The following is a 24416-nucleotide window of genomic DNA, read 5'->3' as shown; positions in this document are numbered from 1 at the left end:
CATATTGAACAGCGATTATGTCGCAAAATAGAATTTTGTAGCGAAATGAATGGGGAACAATATGGTGTTCTGTAATCCTGAATAAAACCACCCTGCTTTCAGCAAAAAATGTGTCACATTGCTTACTGAACGCCCCTCCTAATTACCACAGCTACAACTGATGTTGTCATTAGCCCTTTCACTGCTACAGAAGTGTTCGATCAGTACGGTTTTATCGAGGTTATACTGGTCACCTAATGCAGGAATCTGTGATTAGAGATGGCGTTCTCGCCACTATGAAATACTTATCATTCGGTGTTAAGAAAACTGTTCACTGAATAATTTATTTTTGCACACATTACAGTCACATATCCTCACTCGATAAAGGACTGAATTTCTTTTCATTATGTCATAGTTACTGCACTGCATAAAATGAAGTAAAAGACTGCACGAAATTTTAAAGACTTTTCAGAGGTAAAAACACATTGCGAATACTTTGCATGCATTTGACTTTAGCTCATACATTGTGGTATACGAAATGTAAAAAAGTCTATTGAAATGTTCCTTAAAATTGAAACCAGAGCAACATCTCATTTCGTTCTCGAATTACTGATTTTTATATTCGTCAGAAGGATGCGTTCTACATGTCCATTTTCGTCCTGGAGAATTGAGAATTGTGTGGTCATGACTGTCATATTTCATAAACGGTTCAAGATACTGAAACGAGGTTTTTTGCTAAGTGTATACTTCCGTTGTGTGGATAAACTGATTGTTTAAATAACAAATATTTGCACTTCGTTCTAATGTGTTAGTCCAGGCAGTAGTTGGTGTGAAGTGTCGCAGTGATCAAGGAGGATGATGCTTAAAATACACGTCTGGCCATCCAGATTTAGGTTTTTCCTGATTTCCCAAATCACTGCAACAAACATTGTGATGGTGCCTTCGAAAGGGCTTTCAAATCCTTGAAACAATCTGACGGTGGGCTGTCTCAAGTGACCTTGATGTCGATAGGATGTTAAACCCTAATTTCCCTCCCTTCCTTCCTTCGATGCAATCTGAAAGATAACAAGTGGCACATACGTCAGACGAAAGTGTTCGTGGCTAGCTCGAGTCGTCTGCAGCTTTCACTGTTTGTGTCAGCGTTGAAATATTTGACAGTCATAAAGGTTTGTTGAAACTAAAAACTGGACTATTTCTTGTTTACATTGCCAGCCGCTGTGGCCGGGCGGTTCCAAGCGCTTCAGTCCGGAACCGCGCTGCTGCTACGGTCGCAGATTCGAATCCTGCCTCGGGCATGCTTGTGTGTGATGTCCTTAGGTTAGTTAGGTTTAAGTAGTTCTAAGTCTAGGGGACTGATGAACTCAGATGTTAAGTCCCATAGAGCTTAGAGCCATTTGAACCATTTTGTTTACATTGAGGTCGAAATAATTTTCTAAACTTTTGGATTTTATGTGGGGAGGAGATATGTTTCCTGTTCTCTACAGCACTTAGTTCTTCCTAGTTTAGATCCTCATTTACAATAATGCGAAGGTATATTATGGTTGTTTTTTGAAACAGTAATTGGGTACCATTAAGAATTATGTGAGTAACTGTTCAAGAAAATGCCCACTGAGCGACTTTCTTTACGACATGAGGACGACTTGTGACTTCCTGGAATTTAGTTAAGGACTGAGTTATTCTGCCCATCAGAGCGTTGAACAATGATTTTTTTTCAAACTTGACAATGAGCAGCAATGTTCTGAGGGTTTGCCACTTTGTTACAACTGTGTATGATAAGTATATAAGTGGTACACAATTAATATACAGTGAGGAAATCAGCGGACCAAGGATGGAATACTGGGGGGACTGAGGCGACAAAAATGTTTCCATGATGACTTTTGCTGCTCACAGGTGACTCATTCATATATGTTTTTGAGGTAGTTGTCTAACAAAGGCATTACACTGTTCGGCAGACTCAGCTATTTCTCTATAATAAGTATAGCATCTAAATCAATACTATCAAAATCCCTGCTAACATCAGGCCATGTTATAATGATGGTTCCATGACTACCCCTGGTGTGTGTGACGTCCTCAGTCGCTTTAACAGCCGAGAAGCGGGGCGAGTGCGAGTCTAGTGTTGAGGATTGCCTACACTGCAGGTCAAGGCGCTGCTGTTGGGCCAGTACAGTACCGACTTCCTCCCTTCCTTCTCTGCCGAGTCTGAAAACGGTGGTGCCGTGGTTGCTTCCTGCTCGTCAACACGTTCTCCCTTACTGAAGCGAGATCGAGTGTACGACAAGTCGTGATTTAGTACAGCTGTTCATCCGGAACAAATTGACTCCAACAATGTTTCAGTCGAGAAATATACAGAGTTGGTGCAATACAAACAAAATTACTGTATATTTGTTTATGTCACCTTCATAATGTTAATAGATATGTGCTGCATCAAACGAAAACTGAGCACAGAGCAACATGACTTTTATCTCCCCGCGACCAGAAGATGCAGTATTTGCAAATTCTTCTAGTAATGACAATTTGGGATTATGGGCTAACAGCGAGTTGTGAAGCTTATAACTCATTTCTGGTCTCTTTTTCAAGGATTTCTGTAAATTTATTTCAATAATTTATAAGTATTTAGAGAATACACTGATCAACCAGAACATTACGACTGCCTTTGTAATAGCAGGTGTGGCCAGCTTTCACGTGGATAACAGAGGCGACGCATCGCGACATGGAAGCAATGAGGCCTTGATAGGTCGCTGGGGGGACTTGGCACGACATCTGCACACACAAGTCACCTGTTGTTGTTGTTGTTGTTGTCTTCAGACCTGACACTGGTTTACATGGAGCTCTCCACGCTACTCTATCCTGTGCAAGCTTCTTCATCTCCCAGTACCTACTGCAACCTACATCCTTCTGAATCTGCTTAATGTATTCATCTCTTGGTCTCCCTCTACGATTTTTACCCTCCACACTGCCCTCCAATGCTAAATTCGTGATCCCCTGATCCTTCAGAATACGTCCTACCAACCGGTCCCTTCTTCTAGTCAAGTTGTGCCACAAACTCCTCTTCTCCCCAATTCTATTCAATACCTCCTCATTAGTTATGTGATCTACCCATCTACTCTTCAGCAATCTTCTGTAGCACCACATTTCGAAAGCTTCTATTCTCTTCTTGTCCAAACTATTTATCGTCCATATTTCACTTCCATACATGGCTACACTCCATACAAAAACTTTCAGAAACGACTTCCTGACACTTAAATCTATACTCTATGTCAACAAATTTCTCTTCTTCAGAAACGCTTTCCTTGCCATTGCCAGTCTACATTTTATATCCTCTCTACTTCGACCATCATCAGTTATTTTGCTCCCCAAAGAGCTCCTTCCTTTACTACTTTAAGTGTCTCATTTCCTAATCTAATTCCCTCAGCATCACCCGACTTAATTCGACTACATTCCATCATCTTCCTTTTGCTTTTGTTGATGTTCATCTTATATCCTCCTTTCAAGACACTGTCCACTCCGTTCAACTGCTCTTCCCAGTCCTTTGCTGTCTCTGACAGAATTACAATGTCATCGGCGAACCTCAAAGATTTTATTACTTCTCCATGGATTTCAATACCTACTCCGAATTTCTCTTTTGCTTCCTATACTGCTTGCTCAATATACAGATTGAATAACATCGAGGAGAGGCTACAACCCTGTCTCACTCCCTTCCCAAACACTGCTTCCCTTTCGTGCCCCTCGACTCTTATAACTGCCATCTGGTTTCTGTACAAATTGCAAATAGCCTTTCGCTCCCTGTATTTTACCCCTGCCACCTTCCGAATTTGAAAGAGAGTATTCCAGTTAACATTGTCAAAAGCTTTCTCTAAGTCTACAAATGCTAGAAACGTAGGTTTGCCTTTCCTTAACCTTTCTTCTAAGATAAGTCGTAAGGTCAGTATTGCCTCACGTGTTCCAACATTTCTACAGAATCCAAACTTATCTTCCCTGAGGTCGGCCTCTAAAAGTTTTTCCATTCGTCTGTAAAGAATTCGCGTTAATATTTTGCAACTGTGACTTATTAAACTGATAGTTCGGTAATTCTCACATCTGTCAACACCTGCTTTCTTTGGGTTTGGAATTATTTTATTCTTTTTGAAGTCTGAGGGTATTTCGCCTGTCTCGTACATCTTGCTCACCAGGTGGTAAAGTTTTGTCGGGACTGGCTCTCCCAAGGCAGTCAGTAGTTCTAATGGAATGTTGTGTACTCCCGGAGCCTTGTTTCGACTCAGGTCTTTCAGTGCTCTGTCAAACTCTTCACGCAGTATCGTATCTCCCATTTCATTTTCATCTACATCCTCTTCCATTTCCATAATATTGTCCTCAAGTACATTGCCTTTGTATAGACCCTCTATATACTCCTTCCACCTTTCTGCTTTCCCTTCTTTGCTTAGAACTGGGTTTCCATCTGAGCTCTTGATATTCACCCAAGTGGCTCTCATTCCTCCAAAGCTCTCTTTGGTTTACCTGTAGGCAGTATCTATCTTCCCCGTAGTGAGATAAGCCTCTACATCCTTTCATTTGTCCTCTAGCCATGACTGCTTAGCCATTGTGCATTTCCTATCGCTCTCATTTTTGAGACGTTAGTATTCCTAGGTTTTCTACTAGCCCTCGTCATTTTACCTACTTGATCCTCTGCTGCCTTCACTACTTCATCCCTCAGAGCTACCCATTCTTCTTCTACTGTATTTCTTTCCCCCATTCCTGTCAACTGTTCCTTTATGCTCTCCGTGAAACTCTGTACAACCTCTGGTTTAGTCAGTTTATCCAGATCCCATCTCCTTAAATTCCCACCTTTTTGCAGTTTCTTCAGTTTTAATCTACAGTTCGTAACCGATAGATTGTGGTCAGAGTCCACATCTGCTCCTGGAAATGTCTTACAATTCAAAACCTGGTTCCTTAATCTCTGTCTTACCATTATATAATCTATCTGATACCTTCTAGTATCTCCAGGATTCTTCCATGTATGCAACCTTCTTTTATGATTCTTGAACCAAGTGTTAGTCACCTAATTCCCGTAAATTCCAGGGTGGGGTCGATGAGTTCTGATGCCACGACGTTCAATCACGTCACGGATGTGTTCGATCAGGTTCAGCTCTGGATAGCTGGGGACACAGCACATTGACTGGAACTCGCCACTGTGTTCCCTGAATCACTCCATCACACTCCTGTAGTTGAGGCATCGCGAATTATCTTCTTGAAAAATACCACTGCTGTCAGGAAACATGACTGTCATGAAGGGGTGTACGTGGTCTGCAACCAGTGTAAGATACTTCTTGGCCATCATTGTTCCTGGCCCAAGCACAATTGTACCCATGGATGACCATGTGAATGTTCCCCATAGCATAGTGGGACTGTCGCCAGCTTGTCTCCTTCCCGCATTACAGGTGTCAAGGAGCTGTTCCGATGGAAGACGACGGACTGGCGCCCTACCATCGGCCCGATGAAGAAGGTATCGGGGTTCATCAAACCATGCAACGCAGTGCCATTGTGGCAACGTCCACTGCCTATTTCAGTCTTAGTTGCCGATGTCATGGTGTTAACGTGTTAAAATTGGCACATTCACGGATCATTGGCTGCAGAGGTCCATTGTGAGAAATGTTCGGTTCACAGTGTGTTCAGACACACTGGTACTCTGCCCAAGATTAAAGTCTGTTGTTAGATCCGCAACAGTTCACCGCCTGTCCCGTTTTACCAGTCTATAATGAGAGGTGACTGCCCAATGAGACGACGTCTGAATATGGTTTCACTTTGGTTTCGCCACGAACACCCGACAATTCGTGGAGTTTCCGAAATGCTCGTGCCGAACCTCCGGGCAATGACAATCTGCTCCCGGTCATAATTATATAGATCGCGCACCTTCCCCATTCTACACACGGACGACACGCTCACTGAAACTACACGCACCATGCGTGTGTCTGAGCAGCAGTGATTCCTCGCCAGATGACGCTGCTGCAGCCTGGATGGGTTTATATCGATAGTAGGTCGGTGGTCATTAATATTCTGGCTGATCGATGTACATGTATTCCTGATGTACTGTTTTCTTTTACTGTGTTCACAGGCTCCATAACGCGACGAAAGAGTATCTGCGTCAACATGATTGTTACAAGTTCTTTGAATAGACATTACAGCACTCTTCATAAACGTTTTATACATACAGGGGGTGGATAAAAGTATGTAAACAACAAAACACAACAGATTAGCGTGGCTAATACTGTGTAGAAAGCCTGTTGGCATTCAGATTGCAGTCGTCTCGGCATGGATAAACACAGATCCCGCGTGATTTTCAAGTGAATCTCACACCTTTCTGCCTGCAGAACTGTGGCATGTTCAGGTAACCACGATGGAGATGCACAGCGACACATACATTTCTGTCCACTGTAGGAAACAGAGACTGAGTAGTGTGGAGGTGTGGCGGCTGCGGTGGTCAGTGGGGACGCGACAGTTTGTCCTCGCGGTGCTCCCGAAGCCAGGTCTGGACGACGCGATGTGGGTGGATGGGGGCCCTGTCGTCTTGGAACAGAGCAGTCTCACCGGCAAACACAAACTGTACCATGGGATTGACCTGACCACAGAAAGTGCTCAGACGTTTCTTGGGGGTAATGCGAACTTACAGACTAACCTAGGTGTCCACGGAATACCACGTTATGGCTGCCCAAATCACCACCAGACCCGCGCCATGTTTCACTCTTGGCACGTAAATTCTTCCAGAATGAGGAAACAGTGTGAAACGGGACTTGTCCAACCGTACGGCTCTCACCCGTGGCACCTGCATCACTCATGGGTGGTTTCGGAATCGTAGCTCGCCCTGCAGTTCCCTGTTTATGGAACGCCTTTATGTTGTGTTGGTATTGACAGGGTTCGGGACCATGACATTCACTTCTGCGGTGGCTTTTGCAGTTGTCATACTCTAGTTTCTCGCCACAATCCTCTCAAATGACCGCCTGTAACGATCACTCAACGCACGCTTTCGTCCGTGTTGTGACTTAGCTGATGTGTTTTTCCCTCTTCCCCGTATGCAGTATAATTCTAGGATACAGTGGGTCTCGATCCACTTTGTCTGACTCAGTTACGGAACCACCCGTCATTTGAGTACCAACGATCTGCCCACGTTCGGATACACTTAGCTCCGACATAAAGCACCCACAACCACAGATGCCTCTGTTCTGATCACGACTGACACTTGAGACGTCTTGAGAACATTGTACAAGTAACGTTCGGTGTCAAATACAACATTACCACCTGCGGGCTCGGTTAGGATTTGCATTTATGTTCAACTGTGTGGTTCTCACAGTCATTCCACGCCCTATATATACATATACATGCATACACGCACACACATACATACATACAAACATACATGCATAAGCACCAATAGACATACCGTTGCGCTACAGAAGGCTATCATGGACTAGTACAAAATTTTCTTAAGGTTTTCTCCAGCCAGCACCAAGTAAAGTTAAATGACAAACAGGAAGCGTGCCGATACAGCGAACAATGTGACACAACCGGAAGCTATTACCTCATCCCACTTGAGCAAGAAGTCAGAAACTTGAACTCACTGGGGAGGGATCATAACGCCGTTCTGAGTAGGAGGAGGATATTAGTGTTTGACGTACAGTCGACAACGATGTCATTAGAGACGGTGCACAAGCTCGGATTTGACGTTTCCTTTCGAAGGAATCATCCCAACATTTGCCTTAAGTGATTTAGGGAAATCACAGAAAACCGAAACCAGGATGGCCGGATGCGGATCTCAATCCTCGTCCTCCCGAAATTGAGTCCAGTGTGGTAACCACTGCGCTACCTCGCTTGGTCATAAAGCCATTCTGACTGCACAGCACGATGCCGCAGGAACAATTAGACGTTGCATGAGGATGCCTATCATCCGGCCCACAAGCACCAAGCTGAAGACCAGAAAGCCATTGTTATGACGCTGAGGTGAGCCGAACGCTACTGATGAGCCCAGGAAACGAGGACAAATGGTGGCCACCATTGGCCCGACATAACATCGTTGCCTCAGATAGACAGTAATAAATACTCAGTCTTCCAAGCCCATATCCTGTTCAGTTACAGTGGGCCACCTGTAATGGAGGGCTCGTGATGCGCTGCCTACGATTCGCCAGTAACTTCTCTCTCCCTGTCCGCCTGGTTTCCTGTACTTGGTCGCTGTGAGCTGCGAACATGTCACCCACTGGTGTGAAGCCTTTAGGACGCATGTCTCCACTTGCTGAGAGCTGAACTGATGGTGTTTGACGCAGCAGCACCCGTGACCTACCTCTGGAGGTGGGGCACGCCGTAACTCTGCTCTTACTTGTCTATTTTTGTTTTATACGTCTAGTTCCATAGGACCAAATTGAGGAGCAAATCTCCGTGTCATTGAACGTGTCAGTACATGAAATTACAACAAAAAAGCAATAATAGATAAAGTGTTCATGACTGCTAAAATGATAACAAACTATAAATTTACATAAATGCAGTCAATCATGTAACCCAGAAATTAGTTTAGTTTTTCAAGGAACTCCTCAACGACATAGAAGGACTGACCCATTGAGAAAACTCTTCTGTTTATATTTGAAAGCTCGTGGATTACTGCTAAGATTTTTGTTCTTGTAGTAGCTTACTGATACTCCTTTCTGCACAAGAGCCAAGCAGGTGCGATCCAACTAAAGATAAACGACGTTAAGGAACATATATATATATTTTGAGAGGCTAATGTCGGAATACCCAGACTAATAAAAAGACAAGAGCAAGTGGATCGCGGACTTACTCCATTTATTGCCCAAATCTCCCATTTCTGAGCTATAAATACTCTTTGCCTCCCGTTTCTGAGCCATAAATACTCTTTGAGAATGGGAAGAGTTACCCAAAATATAATACAACACATCATAAGCGAATGGATATAAGGAAAGCTGACTACTCTTCATGATCAACTATCACGTACTTCAGATACTGTTCTAATAACAAAAATGGCAGCATTGTATCTTTGAACAAGATCCTGAACATGGGCTTTCCACGAAAGTTTACTATCTATCCGACAACCTAGAAATTTGAAATGTTTAATCTCACTAATCATACGTCTATTTTGTGTAATTAGAATGTCAGGTTTTGTTGAATTGTGGTTTAGAAACGGTAAAAACTGAGTCTTATTGTGATTTAGATTTAATTTATTTTCTACAAGCCATGAACTTAAGTCATGAACAGCACTATTTGATACAGTACCAATGTTACACACAACATTGCTTACTACCAAGCTAGTGTCATTAGCACACAGAAATGTTTTAGAATCACCTGTAATACAGGAAGTCATGTCATTTATACAAATAAGAAACAGGAGTGGCCCCAGCACTGATCCCGGGGACACCCCCCATTTGCCTGTGCCCCACTCAGAACCCACACCATAGCCATTCCCAGTACTGTGAAGAATGACCTTTCGCTGTCTGTTCTTAAAGTATGAGCTGAACCAACTGTGGGCTACACCCCTTATTCCATAACGGTCTAACTTCTGGAATAGTATTTTGTAATCAACACAATCAAACTCCTTAACTACACCAAAAAATACGTATAGCTTTCGAAACGTTTCGTTTAATCCGGCAAGTATCTCTCAGGGAAAAGAGAATACAGTACTTTCAGTTGTTAAACCACTGCTGTAACAAAACTGTACATTTGACAGCAAATTATATGAAATGAAATGACCAATTATCCTTACATACACACTCTTTTCAATAACTTTAGCAAACACTGATGGTATAGAAATAGGTCTAAAATTGCCTACATTATCCTTTTCTCTTTTTTCATAAAGTGGCTTTACGTCTGAGTACTTTAATCAGGTAGGAAACTGACCATTCCTACAGGAAAAGTTACAAATATGGCTAAGTACAGGGCTAACATTTTGCAGCACAGTACTTTAGTAGTCTGCTAGATACCCCGTCATATTGATGAGAGTCCTTAGCTTCAGTGATGTAATTATTGACTCAGTGTCCCCTTGTCAGTAGCATGGAGGAGTATCCCATATATCACTGGAAAGCCATTTTCCAAGCGAGTTATATGATTCCCTGTAGCAATTAAGTTTTATTTAATTCACTAGCTATGTTCAGAAAGTTATTGTTAAATACTGTACATATATATCTGACCTATCAGTAACAGAAATATTTTTACTATGTACTAAGTTTACATCCTCGATGTTATGCTGCTGACCAGAAACTTCCTTGACGACTGATCATATGATTTTAATTTTATCCTGTGAATTAGCTGTACTATTTGCGCACCACGTACTCTTTGCCTTCCTAATAACATTTTAAGCCCCTTATAATACTTTCTGTAATGGGCTACTTAGTTATCCAACATTTTCATATAATTCCCAGTTTGTTTACATAATACGCTTATCCCACTGCCTTCTACTGCTAGTACCCTGTTTAGAATGTTGTAATGGAAAGTGACTTTAAAAGAGCATGAGAAATGCGTTATGAAGAACATTATATTTGTCATCTACCTTATCAGGACTACAAACATCCTCCCACTCTTGTTCCTTAACGAGATTTACAAAACTCTCTATTGGCATTGGATTAGTTTTTCTACATGGCTTGTAATAATATATGAGTATAACATTTGTTTCAGTACAAAAACCTTTTAGCGTTAAAATCTGTGCATCGTGGTCCAAAAAGGCAATCATCCTTTTACTGACAGAATGCCCATCTCGTAATTAAGAATGAATAGAAATAATGTCTATGGGTTTGCTACTGTTCCGTTGTACCCTGGTTGGAAAAACTATAGTCTGCATCAGATCATAGAATTTAACAGATCTTCCCACATCCTTTTCCTTGCACAATCACATACAAAATTAATGCTGAAGTCACCACATACAACTAATTTTTGGTACTTCCTACAAACGAAACCAAAAACCCTCTCTATCTTGTCCAGAAATGCTCCAAAGACAGAGTTAGGGGACATATAAATAACTAAAATTAAAAGTTTAGATTCACTAAACTCAGGTGCCCTCCCACAGCAGTCTAATGCATGTTCAGTGCAGTGCTTTGATACATCTATCAACTCAAGTGGAATACTACTTTTGATGTCCTCAAAAATTACGCAGAACTCATTGAAAAGAGACCAGCTAATCTCTATCCTGGTGAAGGAAGCTTCTACATTCCAAGAAGAGCTACTGGAGTTTACCCAGGCACATCACTTCCATGTCCACGAGATTGCTCCATTAACGAGCAGTCTACAGTGCAGCAGCCAGTGCCACTGCTCGGACGGTACCTGCTGACTTCACCACATCATGCTAACTGCCGTCATGTGGAACAGTGGCCCCAGGACACTGCTGACACTGCTGATACTGCTGACACTGCTGACACTAATAACATTGCTAACAGTGTTGACACTGCTGACACTGCTGACGTTGCTGACAGTGCTGACATTGTTGACAGTGCTGTCACCGCTATTGCTGACATTACTGACAGTGCTGACAGTGATGACACTGCTGTCACTGCTGACACTGCTGACACTGCTGACACTGCTGACATTGCTGACACCACTGACGCTACTGACGTTGCTGACACCACTGACACTACTGACGTTGCTGACAGTGCTGACATTGTTGACAGTGCTGTCACCGCTATTGCTGACATTGCTGACACTGCTGACACCACTGACACTACTGACGTTGCTGACAGTGCTGACATTGTTGACAGTGCTGTCACCACTATTGCTGACATTGCTGACAGTGCTGACAGTGATCACACTGCTGTCACTGCTGACACTGCTGACATTGCTGACACTGCTGACATTGCTGACACTGCTGACATTGCTGACACTGCTGACATTGCTGACACTGCTGACATTGCTGACACTGCTGACACCACTGACACTACTGACGTTGCTGACAGTGCTGACATTGTTGACAGTGCTGTCACCACTACTGCTGATAGTGCTGACAGTGGTGACAGTGATGACACTGCTGTCACTGCTGACATTGCTGACACTACTGACGTTGCTGACAGTGCTGACATTGTTGACAGTGCTGTCACCACTATTGCTGACAGTGCTGACAGTGCTGACACTGCTGTCACTGCTGACACTGCTGTCACTGCTGACACTGCAGACATTGCTGACACTGCTGACATTGCTGACACTGCTGACACTGCTGACATTGCTGACACTGCTGACACCACTGACACTACTGACATTGCTGACAGTGCTGACGTTGTTGACAGTGCTGTCACCGCTATTGCTGACAGTGCTGACAGTGGTGACAGTGATGACACTGCTGTTACTGCTGACACTGCTGACATTGCTGACACTGCTGACATTGCTGACACTGCTGACACCACTCACACTACTGACGTTGCTGACAGTGCTGACATTGTTGACAGTGCTGTCACCTCTATTGCTGACAGTGCTGACAGTGGTGACAGTGATGACACTGCTGTCACTGCTGACACTGCTGACATTGCTGACACTGCTGACTTTGCTGACACTGCTGACACCACTGACGCTACTGACATTGCTGACAGTGCTGATGTTGTTGACAGTGCTGTCACCGCTATTGCTGACAGTGCTGACAGTGGTGACAGTGATGACACTGCTGTCACTGCTGACACTGCTGACATTGCTGACGCTACTGACATTGCTGACACTGCTGACACCACTGACACTACTGACGTTCTGACAGTGCTGACATTGTTGACAGTGCTGTCACCGCTATTGCTGACAGTGCTGACATTGTTGACAGTGCTGTCACTGCTATTGCTGACAGTGCTGACAGTAGTGACACTGCTGACATTGCTGACACTGCTGACACCACTGACACTACTGACGTTGCTGACAGTGCTGACGTTGTTGACAGTGCTGTCACCAATATTGCTGACAGTGGTGACAGTGATGACACTGCTGTTACTGCTGACACTGCTGACATTGCTGACACTGCTGACATTGCTGACACTGCTGACACCACTGACACTACTGACAGTGCTGACATTGTTGACAGTGCTGTCACCTCTATTGCTGACAGTGCTGACAGTGGTGACAGTGATGACACTGCTGTCACTGCTGACACTGCTGACATTGCTGACGCTGCTGACTTTGCTGACACTGCTGACACCACTGACACTACTGACGTTCTGACAGTGCTGACATTGTTGACAGTGCTGTCACCGCTATTGCTGACAGTGCTGACATTGTTGACAGTGCTGTCACTGCTATTGCTGACAGTGATGACACTGCTGTCACTGCTGACACTGCTGACACTGCTGACATTGCTGACACTGCTGACACCACTGACACTACTGACGTTGCTGACAGTGCTGACACTTTTGACAGTGCTGTCACCACTATTGCTGACAGTGCTGACAGTGGTGACAGTGATGACACTGCTGTCACTGCTGACACTGCTGACATTGCTGACACTGCTGACACCACTGACACTACTGACGTTGATGACAGTGCTGACATTGTTGACAGTGCTGCCACCGCTATTGCTGACAGTGCTGACATTGTTGACAGTGCTGTCACTGCTATTGCTGACAGTGCTGACAGTGGTGACACTGCTGACATTGGTGACACAGCTGACATCACTGACACTACTGACGTTGCTGACAGTGCTGACACTGGTGACACTGCTGACACCACTGACACTACTGACGTTGCTGACAGTGCTGACGTTGTTGACAGTGCTGTCACCGCTATTGCTGACAGTGCTGACAGTGGTGACAGTGATGACACTGCTGTCACTGCTGACACTGCTGACATTGCTGACACTGCTGACATTGCTGACACCACTGACACTACTGACGTTGCTAACTTTGCTGACATTGTTGACAGTGCTGTCACCGCTATTGCTGACAGTGCTGACATTGTTGACAGTGCTGTCACTGCTATTGCTGGCAGTGCTGACAGTGGTGACACTGCTGACATTGCTGACACTGCTGACACCCCTGACACTACTGACGTTGCTGACAGTGCTGACATTGTTGACGGCGCTGTCACCGCTATTGCTGACAGTGCTGACAGTGGTGACAGTGATGACACTGCTGTCACTGCTGACACTGCTGACATTGCTGACACTACTGACATTGCTGACACTGCTGACACCACTGACACTACTGACAGTGCTGACTTTACTGACATTGTTGACAGTGCTGTCACCGCTATTGCTGGTATTGCTGACAGTGCTGACAGTGATGACACTGCTGTCACTGCTGACACTGCTGACATTTGCTGACACTGGGTGCTCACAGCAGCCACGATTAGTGCGGTGGCTCCCTCATTGCTGCTATGCAGAAGACTATTCAGCTGTGACACTTTACTCCAATAAATATATTTCTTGCTAATACTAATTTTATTAGTGTGCTTTGTCATCCTTGTACCATAAGAATCCGAATCCAGGTCCTCAGAAATCGATGTCAGAGATGTTTACATCGCCATATTAAAACCACATCTGCAGCATCATTGTCATCGGTACCTGGAGTTTCATCGCGCCAGGATGCAAAGCGGTGACCGACGATCCTTCTGATGACCTTACCGGTTGTCTTTGCTGCGTGTGGCCATGTCTTACGAACACTAATTCCAGTCTCAAAGTGATGCTTGTGAAATCTGCAGACTTTTTATTGTTTAGGAGAAATACTAGAGAGATGTAATTAGCGCCAGTGAGGGGTAAACTTGGTAATTTATCAGGGCACGAGTTTATGCATTAAGTCATTACTGTCTATGTGTGAGACTTGTAGACTGTTGGTCATTTAGCATGGGACTGTTCTGAACCATGTTGTGTCACGATCCAGTGTAGAAACTAATCTATTTCATTGTTGTTGTGTGATGTAAGTCGAAATTTTCTCTCATCTCTGTTGTTGTAATGACAGTTGGGTAACACGCAAAGTGGTAGAGACACGTTCTGCTACGACAGTTGAAACAGTTATCACTTTAACTGACTGAGTACAAACGCATGACCAGGAAAAGAAAGGTCTACACAGGCAGGTCGAAGCTCTGCGAGCTGTGGGACAGCGGTCGTCATTGGGTCAGGGGAGGCTGAGGCAGCTGAGTGCACGATTCCCTTCTCTCGATCGATTAAGAACAAACTTGGTAACGCCTTTTCCCAGTAAAACGATGAGGGATGTGACTGCGTTCATTAGAGATGTATTACCTATATTCGTCTAGAGGGTATCGGCACTGCAGCCCTGTGTGTTCGGTCAAACGGGCTGGCTGCCTTCTATCTTTAAAAAACTGAGTAATGGAATCAACCACAAACTTGAACAGATGTCACGTGACGTCCCCCCAGAGGAAATGCAACGAACAAAACGAGAAAAATGGGTTAGCGTCTTTCGTTAGCAATCGAAACATTCTGGCACTCGAGTTTAAACCCCTCACTGCTTACTTAATCTTTGAATAAAAATCATCATCTATGGCGACCGAAGACTTCCAGCACAAGAAGTCACCCTTGTTCTGCCAACAGCCTTGTCAAAGAGAACGGAGGATCGGACAGAGGTTCAGGGCACTCTCTTGCGCTTGGGATGGGAAACTGCCCCTAAAGGAGGAAGAGTCAGCAGTCATCAACGGTATGAGGACGCAGTCGGCAATGGAAACCACTTCATTAAAGACACACAACGTGTATCGACATGACATGTAGAATATAATTGAAAAACTGTCTGATGATCTCTCTAGCCAATGAAAGAACAACACTCCACGAGTCGAGGCGCGGAATCATAGGAATTTGAACGTGGTAGGGAAGCTAGAAAATCTTTACAACGAAATGCTAATGCTCAATCTAGATGTAGTACGCACCAGTGAAGTGAAATGGAAAGAAGACAAGGATTTCTGGTCAGATATTATATGGTAATAGCAACATCAGCAGAAAGTGATATAACAGTGTAAGTAGCGTGAAGCGCGCTTTGTATGTATCCTGATGGCTAAAAGAGCCACGCACACTTTGAGTAAGAAAATGCTATCTGACACTGAAATCAACGTAAAAGATCGGGTCGCCAACAACTCAAGCCACACGACAAATAAGAGGGTGCGCTGAGTCGGAAAATTACTTAATTTATTCATAAGAAAAACTCACAAAAGAATATTCATTGTACAGTCACTGATAAAGAATGGTATGTGATTATTAATAAGATCCAGTCATTGTTCCCATGAATCAAATTTTGAATAAAGTAAAGAGTGTGTGATCACTGTGCATAAGTGCAGCTTGCTGCAAATTTCCTGAAAACAGGATCTATTCCAGAGCATTTGTTTTAAATAAAAAAAGGACACTAATTATGGACCTGTGCACATGGAAACGCTGTGGATGGGCTAACAAGGAAAACTACAAAGTAAATGGCGTAGGTAATGGAGACGTAACATCGGTGCACTGGGTAAGATAGGAGGCAAAATTATTTATTCGTTAAAACATTGATGTAATGCTTCTATAGACTGCTGTTGCCTGGTAACTAAGTACAATTGCTTGTGAAACGCTATACGTTTCACAACAAACTCGTGTGCCCACATGGTTCGTGGAGACACAATTTCTACGTACCATGGCCAAATTTTAGTAACATCAGACTACGCACTCGCGAACAATTAACATCTTACAGAGAACACATTGGAATAGACAAAGGATAATGGCAGAGGGGCAACACACTCTAATATTAACCCATGTGGATGGTTTCGAGGTAAAGAAATAAGACAAAGAAAAATCACAAAGAAGCAAAAATTACCATGATTTGGAAAAGCTTTGAATGCATACACACGCAGTTGCACGCACACAAACATTCACACTGAACCAAGGGCGCTTCAACATATGCAACAACTTTGTGCTACGTTCTTCTTACGGTTCAAAGTCAAGCCTGCATTAGGGATCAATCTGATAGGTCTGCCAAGCCTTGCATTCCTTGCTGCGACCCAGCAAATCAATATTTACAAGATGAAACGCGAGACCAAAAGCTAAAAGCTCCGCTCCTGCAATGAGACAGCGCGCCACGCTGTTAACTCAGCTCACACTTCTTCGAAGACGCTTCGGCTGCAGACCCTCGGCGAGCTGGCAGCAGGCTGCCCCCCTCACACACACTCCGACGTCTCCCACGCGACTCCGTGGCCAGGAAAACCCAGGGATGAAGCTACACCAACCTAACACCGGTAAGTTTTACACAAGGGAAGCAAACCTCTTTGCCTACCTGAAAACTTCAAGGATTGGCCATTCTGTACGACTACCGCTGATTCTCTGCAGCAGACTAAACCACAGTGTTGCAAAATGAAACACACCAACACACATTCATTCATTCACTCACGCATGCCAGAGAGTTCTGTATCATTGGGAAGCAAATAAAATGACAATGAAAGGGGAGTACAGGACCCTTTCATCACCCCAAACATCTTGGAGAATACTGTGCCGTGAATTTTCTAGCCATGCTAGGATATTCGGCAACAGTCTTCGAAACAAACATAACTTAAGAAACAATTATCCCAAAAGGCAAACAGCAGGTCAAAAGAAACGACGGAGCTACAATATTTAAATGAATTTTGGATGAGTTTTCAGTAGTTGTGACCTCATGTGGTCCGCAAAGCAAACAGATTAAGATAAATGAAATGTATTACATTTGAAGTTGACATCATATCATCCAACGTATTGCAATAACAAACATGAGATATCATCTTCAAAATTGCTTTAGACAGTTATTAAAAGTGATTATTATGAGGTGATCAGTACTTGTGTCCTGATCATCATGCTCAATGCAAGAGCCGAATTACAAGCATTTCAAATAAAATTTTAAAGAGAAAACATGAAATGTATGTGACAAATCAGACATATGACGGTCATCAAAGTAACATTGGAAATTAAATTGTTTAACGATATTCTATACAAAATCATAATTAACACAGAAACATCCATAAAAGGTACACAAAATATACAGGTTTAAAAAACACAATATTACAAGATGAAAGTCGTGTGTGCACGGGTATAACGATATTCAACACAAAATCATAATTAACACAGAAACATACATAAAAGGTACACAAATATACAGATTTACAGAAAAAAAAATACAATACTACAAGGTTAAACACGTGAGTGCACGGCTAGACAAGAGAATATTATGTCGGTAGTTTGTAAGCATGACATCGCAACTTTCGTTGGCACTTTGTTTATCATCATAGCTAGTTTCACCCCGTAACACACTAAAGAAGACATATGCGTCTCGATAGATTATCTCAAGACAATCACACATCCATATTATGCGGCGAACAACACAAAAAAACACTAGCACTTCACTGATCGTGCGGCGACACAACCCCCGAATCGACTGGAGCGCCCGCCGTCGTCCCACCGAGTGAAGGACCTCGCTGGTACAATGCCTCCCGCCGGCACAGCTGCCAGCACGCATGGCTGTCTGTTCCCCGCGCCTACTCGGCAATTCCGAACTCCGCACAAGTACTTCACCGTGGCCGGTCTCAATTCCTCCATTAGCACATCTTAGAGGACAGTGGTCGTTTGAAGTTCCCGCCCAAGGGAGGCAAAAATGGCCCTTCTGTTGGCACCGTCCTCTGCAAGCAAGGAACGTCGACCACGACTGCATTTCTTCTGAACGTCAGGATACTTCACTTCAGTCTTCATACCTTCGTCATCATCTTCCGCGGACAGCTCAGTTGGTAGAGCCACGCAATGTTCGGCAGGACATTCCCGCGCGAGGAAGGCACTAATAAGCTCTTATTCGTGCCTTCCCTCAGCAAGCAGGGGACGTCCACTTCTGGTGCCGTTCGGTAGCGGTCAGCTGCACAGGGTCTGTACGTGTCACATGGGCACGCCCTCGTGCCGTGAAACTCGGCAGAACCATCTTCCTGAGATGTTGACGCCTCAATAGACCAGGAGCCATGCCGTCGTCAGACCGTATTAACGTTTTTTGGTCGTGCCACGGCCACTGCCCACATCTAGCGATGCCCTGCCGCGCCACGCCACGCCACCTGCGCCGGCCGGCAGCCGGGGGTTGGGGGAAAGCCAGCACCCGCCCCCCCCCCCCCCCTGGCGTGGAAGCAGCCGCGACCGCTCGCCACGCCACTGGCTCGCAGTTGATAGCGAGGCTCTGCAAAACCTGCCGTTGCAGCAGGGCCCGTACTTCCTGACGTGCAGGCTCACTAGGCGGCCTGGCGATGTTGCACCCACTCAATAGGTGCGCTCAGAGACTTTCACATAATATGATGCATATTTAAAAAAAAAAAAAAGAAAAAAGCAGCGGAAATTCCTACTACTGAATAATACATGAAAAATTGCCCAAAATTGGTTTTACAAAGGGGACCTTCTTAATAATCTAAAAAAGAGAACTTATATCACGAAATATTACGCATTAGGATTAGCTTTAACGATAAAGGAAAATGAATTTAACTCTTAGGAAATTATCTGAACTCCCTTCACAAGAGCGACATGATACTCGAAATTTAAACAACGAAGATACTTCTTATATAACAGATTGATCTAAACGGAATTAGTGGGCATAAAACAAAAGTCAAAACTACTTTATCCTACATGTAAACACATTACGTACATTGAGACAATGGTTCAGGACAGGTCTTGTACAAGATTTGGTAAGGAATTGGAGTAGATTTGGTGATGCTACTAACTACAAACACAGAGCTTTATCTACTACTAACTACATCCACACATACAATCTACAGAGTTTGTACCAGTCACCACAAACATATAGAACTACTCTGATCCCCAACCATAAAAATGTATTTTTTTTATACTCATATTGCTATTTTTTGACTGCTTCTCCATGGTTTGCAGTACACATTTGCTCATCTGTGGGAAATTTCTGTGACAGCTTTTCTACGAACATTTCACAGTTGTGGTTAACGAGACACAGATTGTTCATACAAGTCAAATCTGGGATTATAATGTGTTAATATTTAGGCACCAGATTGATCTAAACGGAATTAGTGGGCATAAAACAAAAGTCAGAATTACTTTATCCTACATGTAAACACATAAAAGATTGTCAGAATAATCAAATCATTTGCCCATGACTATAATTTCTCATCTTACTAATTGTAATAAGATACTCACAACCAATGCACCATTACTCACCACGTGTCGCCAGGGATCCTCACGTTATTTCACACTTATACGTTGTTACCTTGATTATTTACCAAATACAAAATTTCATGCTTTTAAAACGTGTTTCAATATTCATCTTCCAGGGCTTCCATGTTCTTGTATCCTTAAACGTACCTAGTAGTAGGTGGTGGCAAATTACACTTCTAATCATCTTATAATGTGGCATCACTGAAAATCAAACACTATTAGTCTCACTTCATACACAAATCCATCAACCTACAAGTCATCAAATCGTTTCATAAACATCGCAGTACATTTGCAAGTCTCAGAAAATCTTCCCCCCCCCCCCCCCCCTAGAGGCAATAAATACACTACAACTGAAATTTATCAGAAACAACCACCTTACAACCATTTACTCGCCGCACCACCACACACTATACCTTTTCACTCATGAAAAGAAATTTATCATTCTGTGAGAGAAAGCGTCTCATCTGACCCTCATAACCATTCATACTCTGATATTATAACATTACGCAAACGTCGCTTTCCTGCTGAGAAGAAGATACAACAGTAAACATACTGAGAAACCCTTCACAATTCATAGGAGATAATACACTTCAATGTTACCCACATAAGAAATGAATCAAAAACATAGGGGAAACACATCGTTCCGATCTCAGAGGTGCATAATTATCTACTTTTTACTCAATATATGGTTTTACAATGGAGATGTGGTGCAGGCCCTTCGACTTGCGAGAGCGGAGGGTTTTACTTCAAGTATGTTCGGATGTGGAATCCGCTTGATTCTGTAAGGCCCATTGAATAAGAAAAAGAACTTCTTTGATAACCCAGCATGTTTATTTGAGAGCTTGTGCGAGCGTACAAATACTTTCTGGAATACGTGGTTCGCGGAGACACAATTTCTACATACCGTGGCCAAATTTTAGTAACATCAGACCACGCAATCGCGAACAATTAACATCTTACAGAGGACACACTTGAATAGACAAAGGATAATGGCAGAGGGCCAACACACTCTAATATTAACCCATGTGGATGGTTTCCACCAGACATAAAGTAATGAGACAAAGACAATTCACAAAAGAAGCAAAAACTACCATGATTTGGAAAATATTTGAATGCATACACACGCAATTGCAGGCACACAAACATTCACACTGAACCGAGGGAGCTTCAACATATGCAACACCTTTGTGCTGCGTTCTTCTTACGGATTGAAGTCTGCGTTAGGAATGAAACTGAAAGTCTGCCAAGCCTTGCATTCCTTGCTGCGACCCAGCAAATCAATATTTACAAGATGAAACGCGAGACCAAAAGCTAAAAGCTCCCCTCCTGCAACGAGACAACGCGCCACGCTGTTAACTCAGCCCTCACTTCTTCGAAGAGGCATCGGCTGCAGACGCTCGGCGAGCTGGAAGCAGGCTGCCCCTCACACACACTGCAACGTCTCCCACGCGACTCCGTGCCCAGGAAAACCCAGGGATGAGGCTTCCGCCACCTACCTAACACCTGTAACTTTCACGCCTGTCTGAAAACTACAGGGGTTGGCCATTCTGTACGACTACCGCTGATTCTTTGCAGCAGACTAAACCACTGTATAGAAAAATGAAACACACCAACACTCATTCACTCATTCACTCACGCATACCGGAGAGTTATCATTGGGAAGCAAATAAAATGATAATGAAAGGAGACTACAGGACCCTTACAACAGGAGCAGAATTCGTTTTGAATAGGAAAGTAGGACAAAGAATGACTTACTGTGAACAGTTCAGTGACAGGGTTATTGTAATCGGAATCGACAGCAAACCAACACTAACAAAAACAGGTATATCAGGATACTGAGGAGGTAATGCAGTACGTAAAGGCACATGAAAATCCATGAGTCGTGGGGGAAGCAGTATAAGTAAGGATTACGGGAGAATACGTACTTAGTAGAAGGAATGACTCAGATGTAACATTTGAGTTCTGCAAAAAATTTCAGCACGGAATACCGAATAATATATTCACGAATCACAAGAAGAGGAGGTGTACTCGGAAAAGGCCGGAGATACAAGAATAGTTCAGTTAAATTACACCATGGTCAGGTCGAGATCCCAAAATCAGATATCGGATTGTAAGGCGACTGCAATAGCATACAAGGGCGAGAACTAGCACACAATCAGCTTAACAGCTCATGCATCCAAGTTTCTGGCAAGAATAAGTCACAGAAGAATGAACAAGAAGATTGGGAAACTGTTAGATGATGATTAGTTCGCTTTTAGTAAAAGTAAAAGCACCACAGAGGCAGTTCTGACGTTGCCGTTGGTAATGGAAGCAAGAGTGGAGACACTTTCAAAAGGTTCGTTGACCAGGAAAATCGTTTGACAAAGTACTATGCTGAAAGACGTTCGAAATCTGAGAAAGATAGGCGTAAGCTACAGGGGGAGACGGGTAATATACAGTAACAGTAATAATAATATACAGTATAATAATATACAATATTACCAAGAGGGAACAATAAGAGCGAAAGATAAAGAACGAAGTGCTCAGGCCGGCCGGAGTGGCCGAGCGGTTCTAGGCGTTACAGTCTGGAACCGCGTGACCGCTACGGTCGCAGGTTCGAATCCTGCCTCGGGCATGGCTGTTTGTGATGTCCTTAAGGTGGTTAGGTTTAAGTAGTTCTAAGTTCTAGGGGACTGATGACCTCAGAAGTTAAGTCCCATAGTGCTCAGAGCCATTTGAACCATTTTTGAAGTGCTCAGATAAAAAAGGGTCTAAGACAGGGATGTTGTCTTTCGCTCCTACTGTTCAATGTATACATCGAGGAAGCAATTACAGAAAGAAAAGAAAGGTTCAAGAGTGGAATTAAAATTCAAGGAGAAAGAATATCAATGATAAGATTCGCTGATGACGTCACCGTCAATGAAGAAGAATTGTAGGTGCCGCTTAATGGAATGAACAGTCTAATGAATAAAATATGAATGAGAGCAGAAGAACCGAGAGTTGAGAACCGAAGAAAAACGAAAGTAGCTGAAACGAGAACAAAGTGAAACTCAACGTCAGAATTGCTGATCTCGAAGCAGATGAAGTTAAGGAATTCTGCTGCCTAGGCATCTAAATAACTCATGACAGACGAAGGTAGGAGGAGATGAAAAGCAGACTGTTACAGGCGAAAGGAGCGTTACTGACCAAAAGAAGTCTACTGATATTGAACATAGGCCTTAATTTGAGGAAGAAATTTCTGAGAATATGCATCTAGAGCACAGCACTGTATGTATGGCAGTCAGACATGGACCGCGGGAAAACCGGAACAGAAGGGAATCGAAGCATTCGAGATGTGTTGCTACAGACGAATGCTGAAAAGTAGGTGGACTGATAACGAATGAGGAGGTTCTACACACAACCGACGAGGAAAGATTATATGGAGGACACTGACAAGAAGAAGGGCCAAATTATATGACATCTGTTAAGTCATCAGGGAATAAACTTCGACGGTAGTAGAAGGAGTTCTAAAGGTTAGAAAATGGAGAGGTAAATACAGGTTGGGACATATACAGAAAATAATTGAGGACATAGGCTGCAAGCGCTACTCTGAGATGAAGATGTTGGCATATGAGAGGAATTTGTTTCGGGCCACACCAAACCAATCAGAAGACTTATAAGCCTAAAAAAAAAAAGGGTTCGATCTGTATTACAGCTTACTGCATTTTTCTGTTACATGAAGTCTGGCAAATTATATGTTAATAATTTTTGGCTCAAATGGCTCTGAGCACTATGGGACTCAACTGCTGAGGTCATTAGTCCCCTAGAACTTAGAACTAGTTAAACCTAACTAACCTAAGGACATCACAAACATCCATGCCCGAGGCAGGATTCGAACCTGCGACCGTAGCGGTCTTGCGGTTCCAGACTGCAGCGCCTTTAACCGCACGGCCACTTCGGCCGGCTAATAATTTTTAAAGACAGTGTTAAATTCAAAGTAAATCATTTCACGTTCCCAACTGCAAGTCACTTCAATAACTGACTGAATTATTTCTCTTAAACCATAGTATTTCATAATGTAAAAGCTTGAAAGAAATAAAATTAAGGCTGCTGAAGTAATTATGACAATCCATGCTGAGAGAAAGAAAGTTTTAACTGAGTGCATTGGTCACTTTGTGATTCAGTTCTTTGTGACGTGATTATTTTGTTGTATTAACTTCAAACTTTTACTGAAAGCTAAATTCTTGCTAAAAAAATAATTTGCATAATGTGGAACGTAAAATTAAAGATGACTGGTTCACAGCATATGAATGAATAAGAATATTAGGTTCCACACTGAAAAAAATAAGTAACACCAACTGGAAATAAAATCCAGTAACCATCTAGAATTTAATTCAAAATTAAAGCA

At 43.3% G+C, this 24416-nt stretch overlaps 1 protein-coding gene across 1 annotated transcript in view; it reads left to right on the top strand.

Moving 5' to 3' along the window:
* LOC126240186 (dentin sialophosphoprotein-like) overlaps positions 1 to 24416 on the top strand; it is a 94966-nt gene that overhangs the window by 18272 nt on the left and 52278 nt on the right. Inside the window, exons 2-3 of the mRNA XM_049947907.1 lie at positions 11227 to 12896; positions 13150 to 13663. Coding sequence (XP_049803864.1) covers positions 11227 to 12896; positions 13150 to 13663 — 2184 coding nt within the window. The remainder of the gene's footprint in view (positions 1 to 11226; positions 12897 to 13149; positions 13664 to 24416) is intronic.

This window comes from Schistocerca nitens, chromosome 1 (assembly GCF_023898315.1).
Source record: "Schistocerca nitens isolate TAMUIC-IGC-003100 chromosome 1, iqSchNite1.1, whole genome shotgun sequence".
Classification (NCBI taxonomy): domain Eukaryota; kingdom Metazoa; phylum Arthropoda; class Insecta; order Orthoptera; family Acrididae; genus Schistocerca; species Schistocerca nitens.
This window is presented reverse-complemented; position numbering and strand designations above follow the sequence as displayed.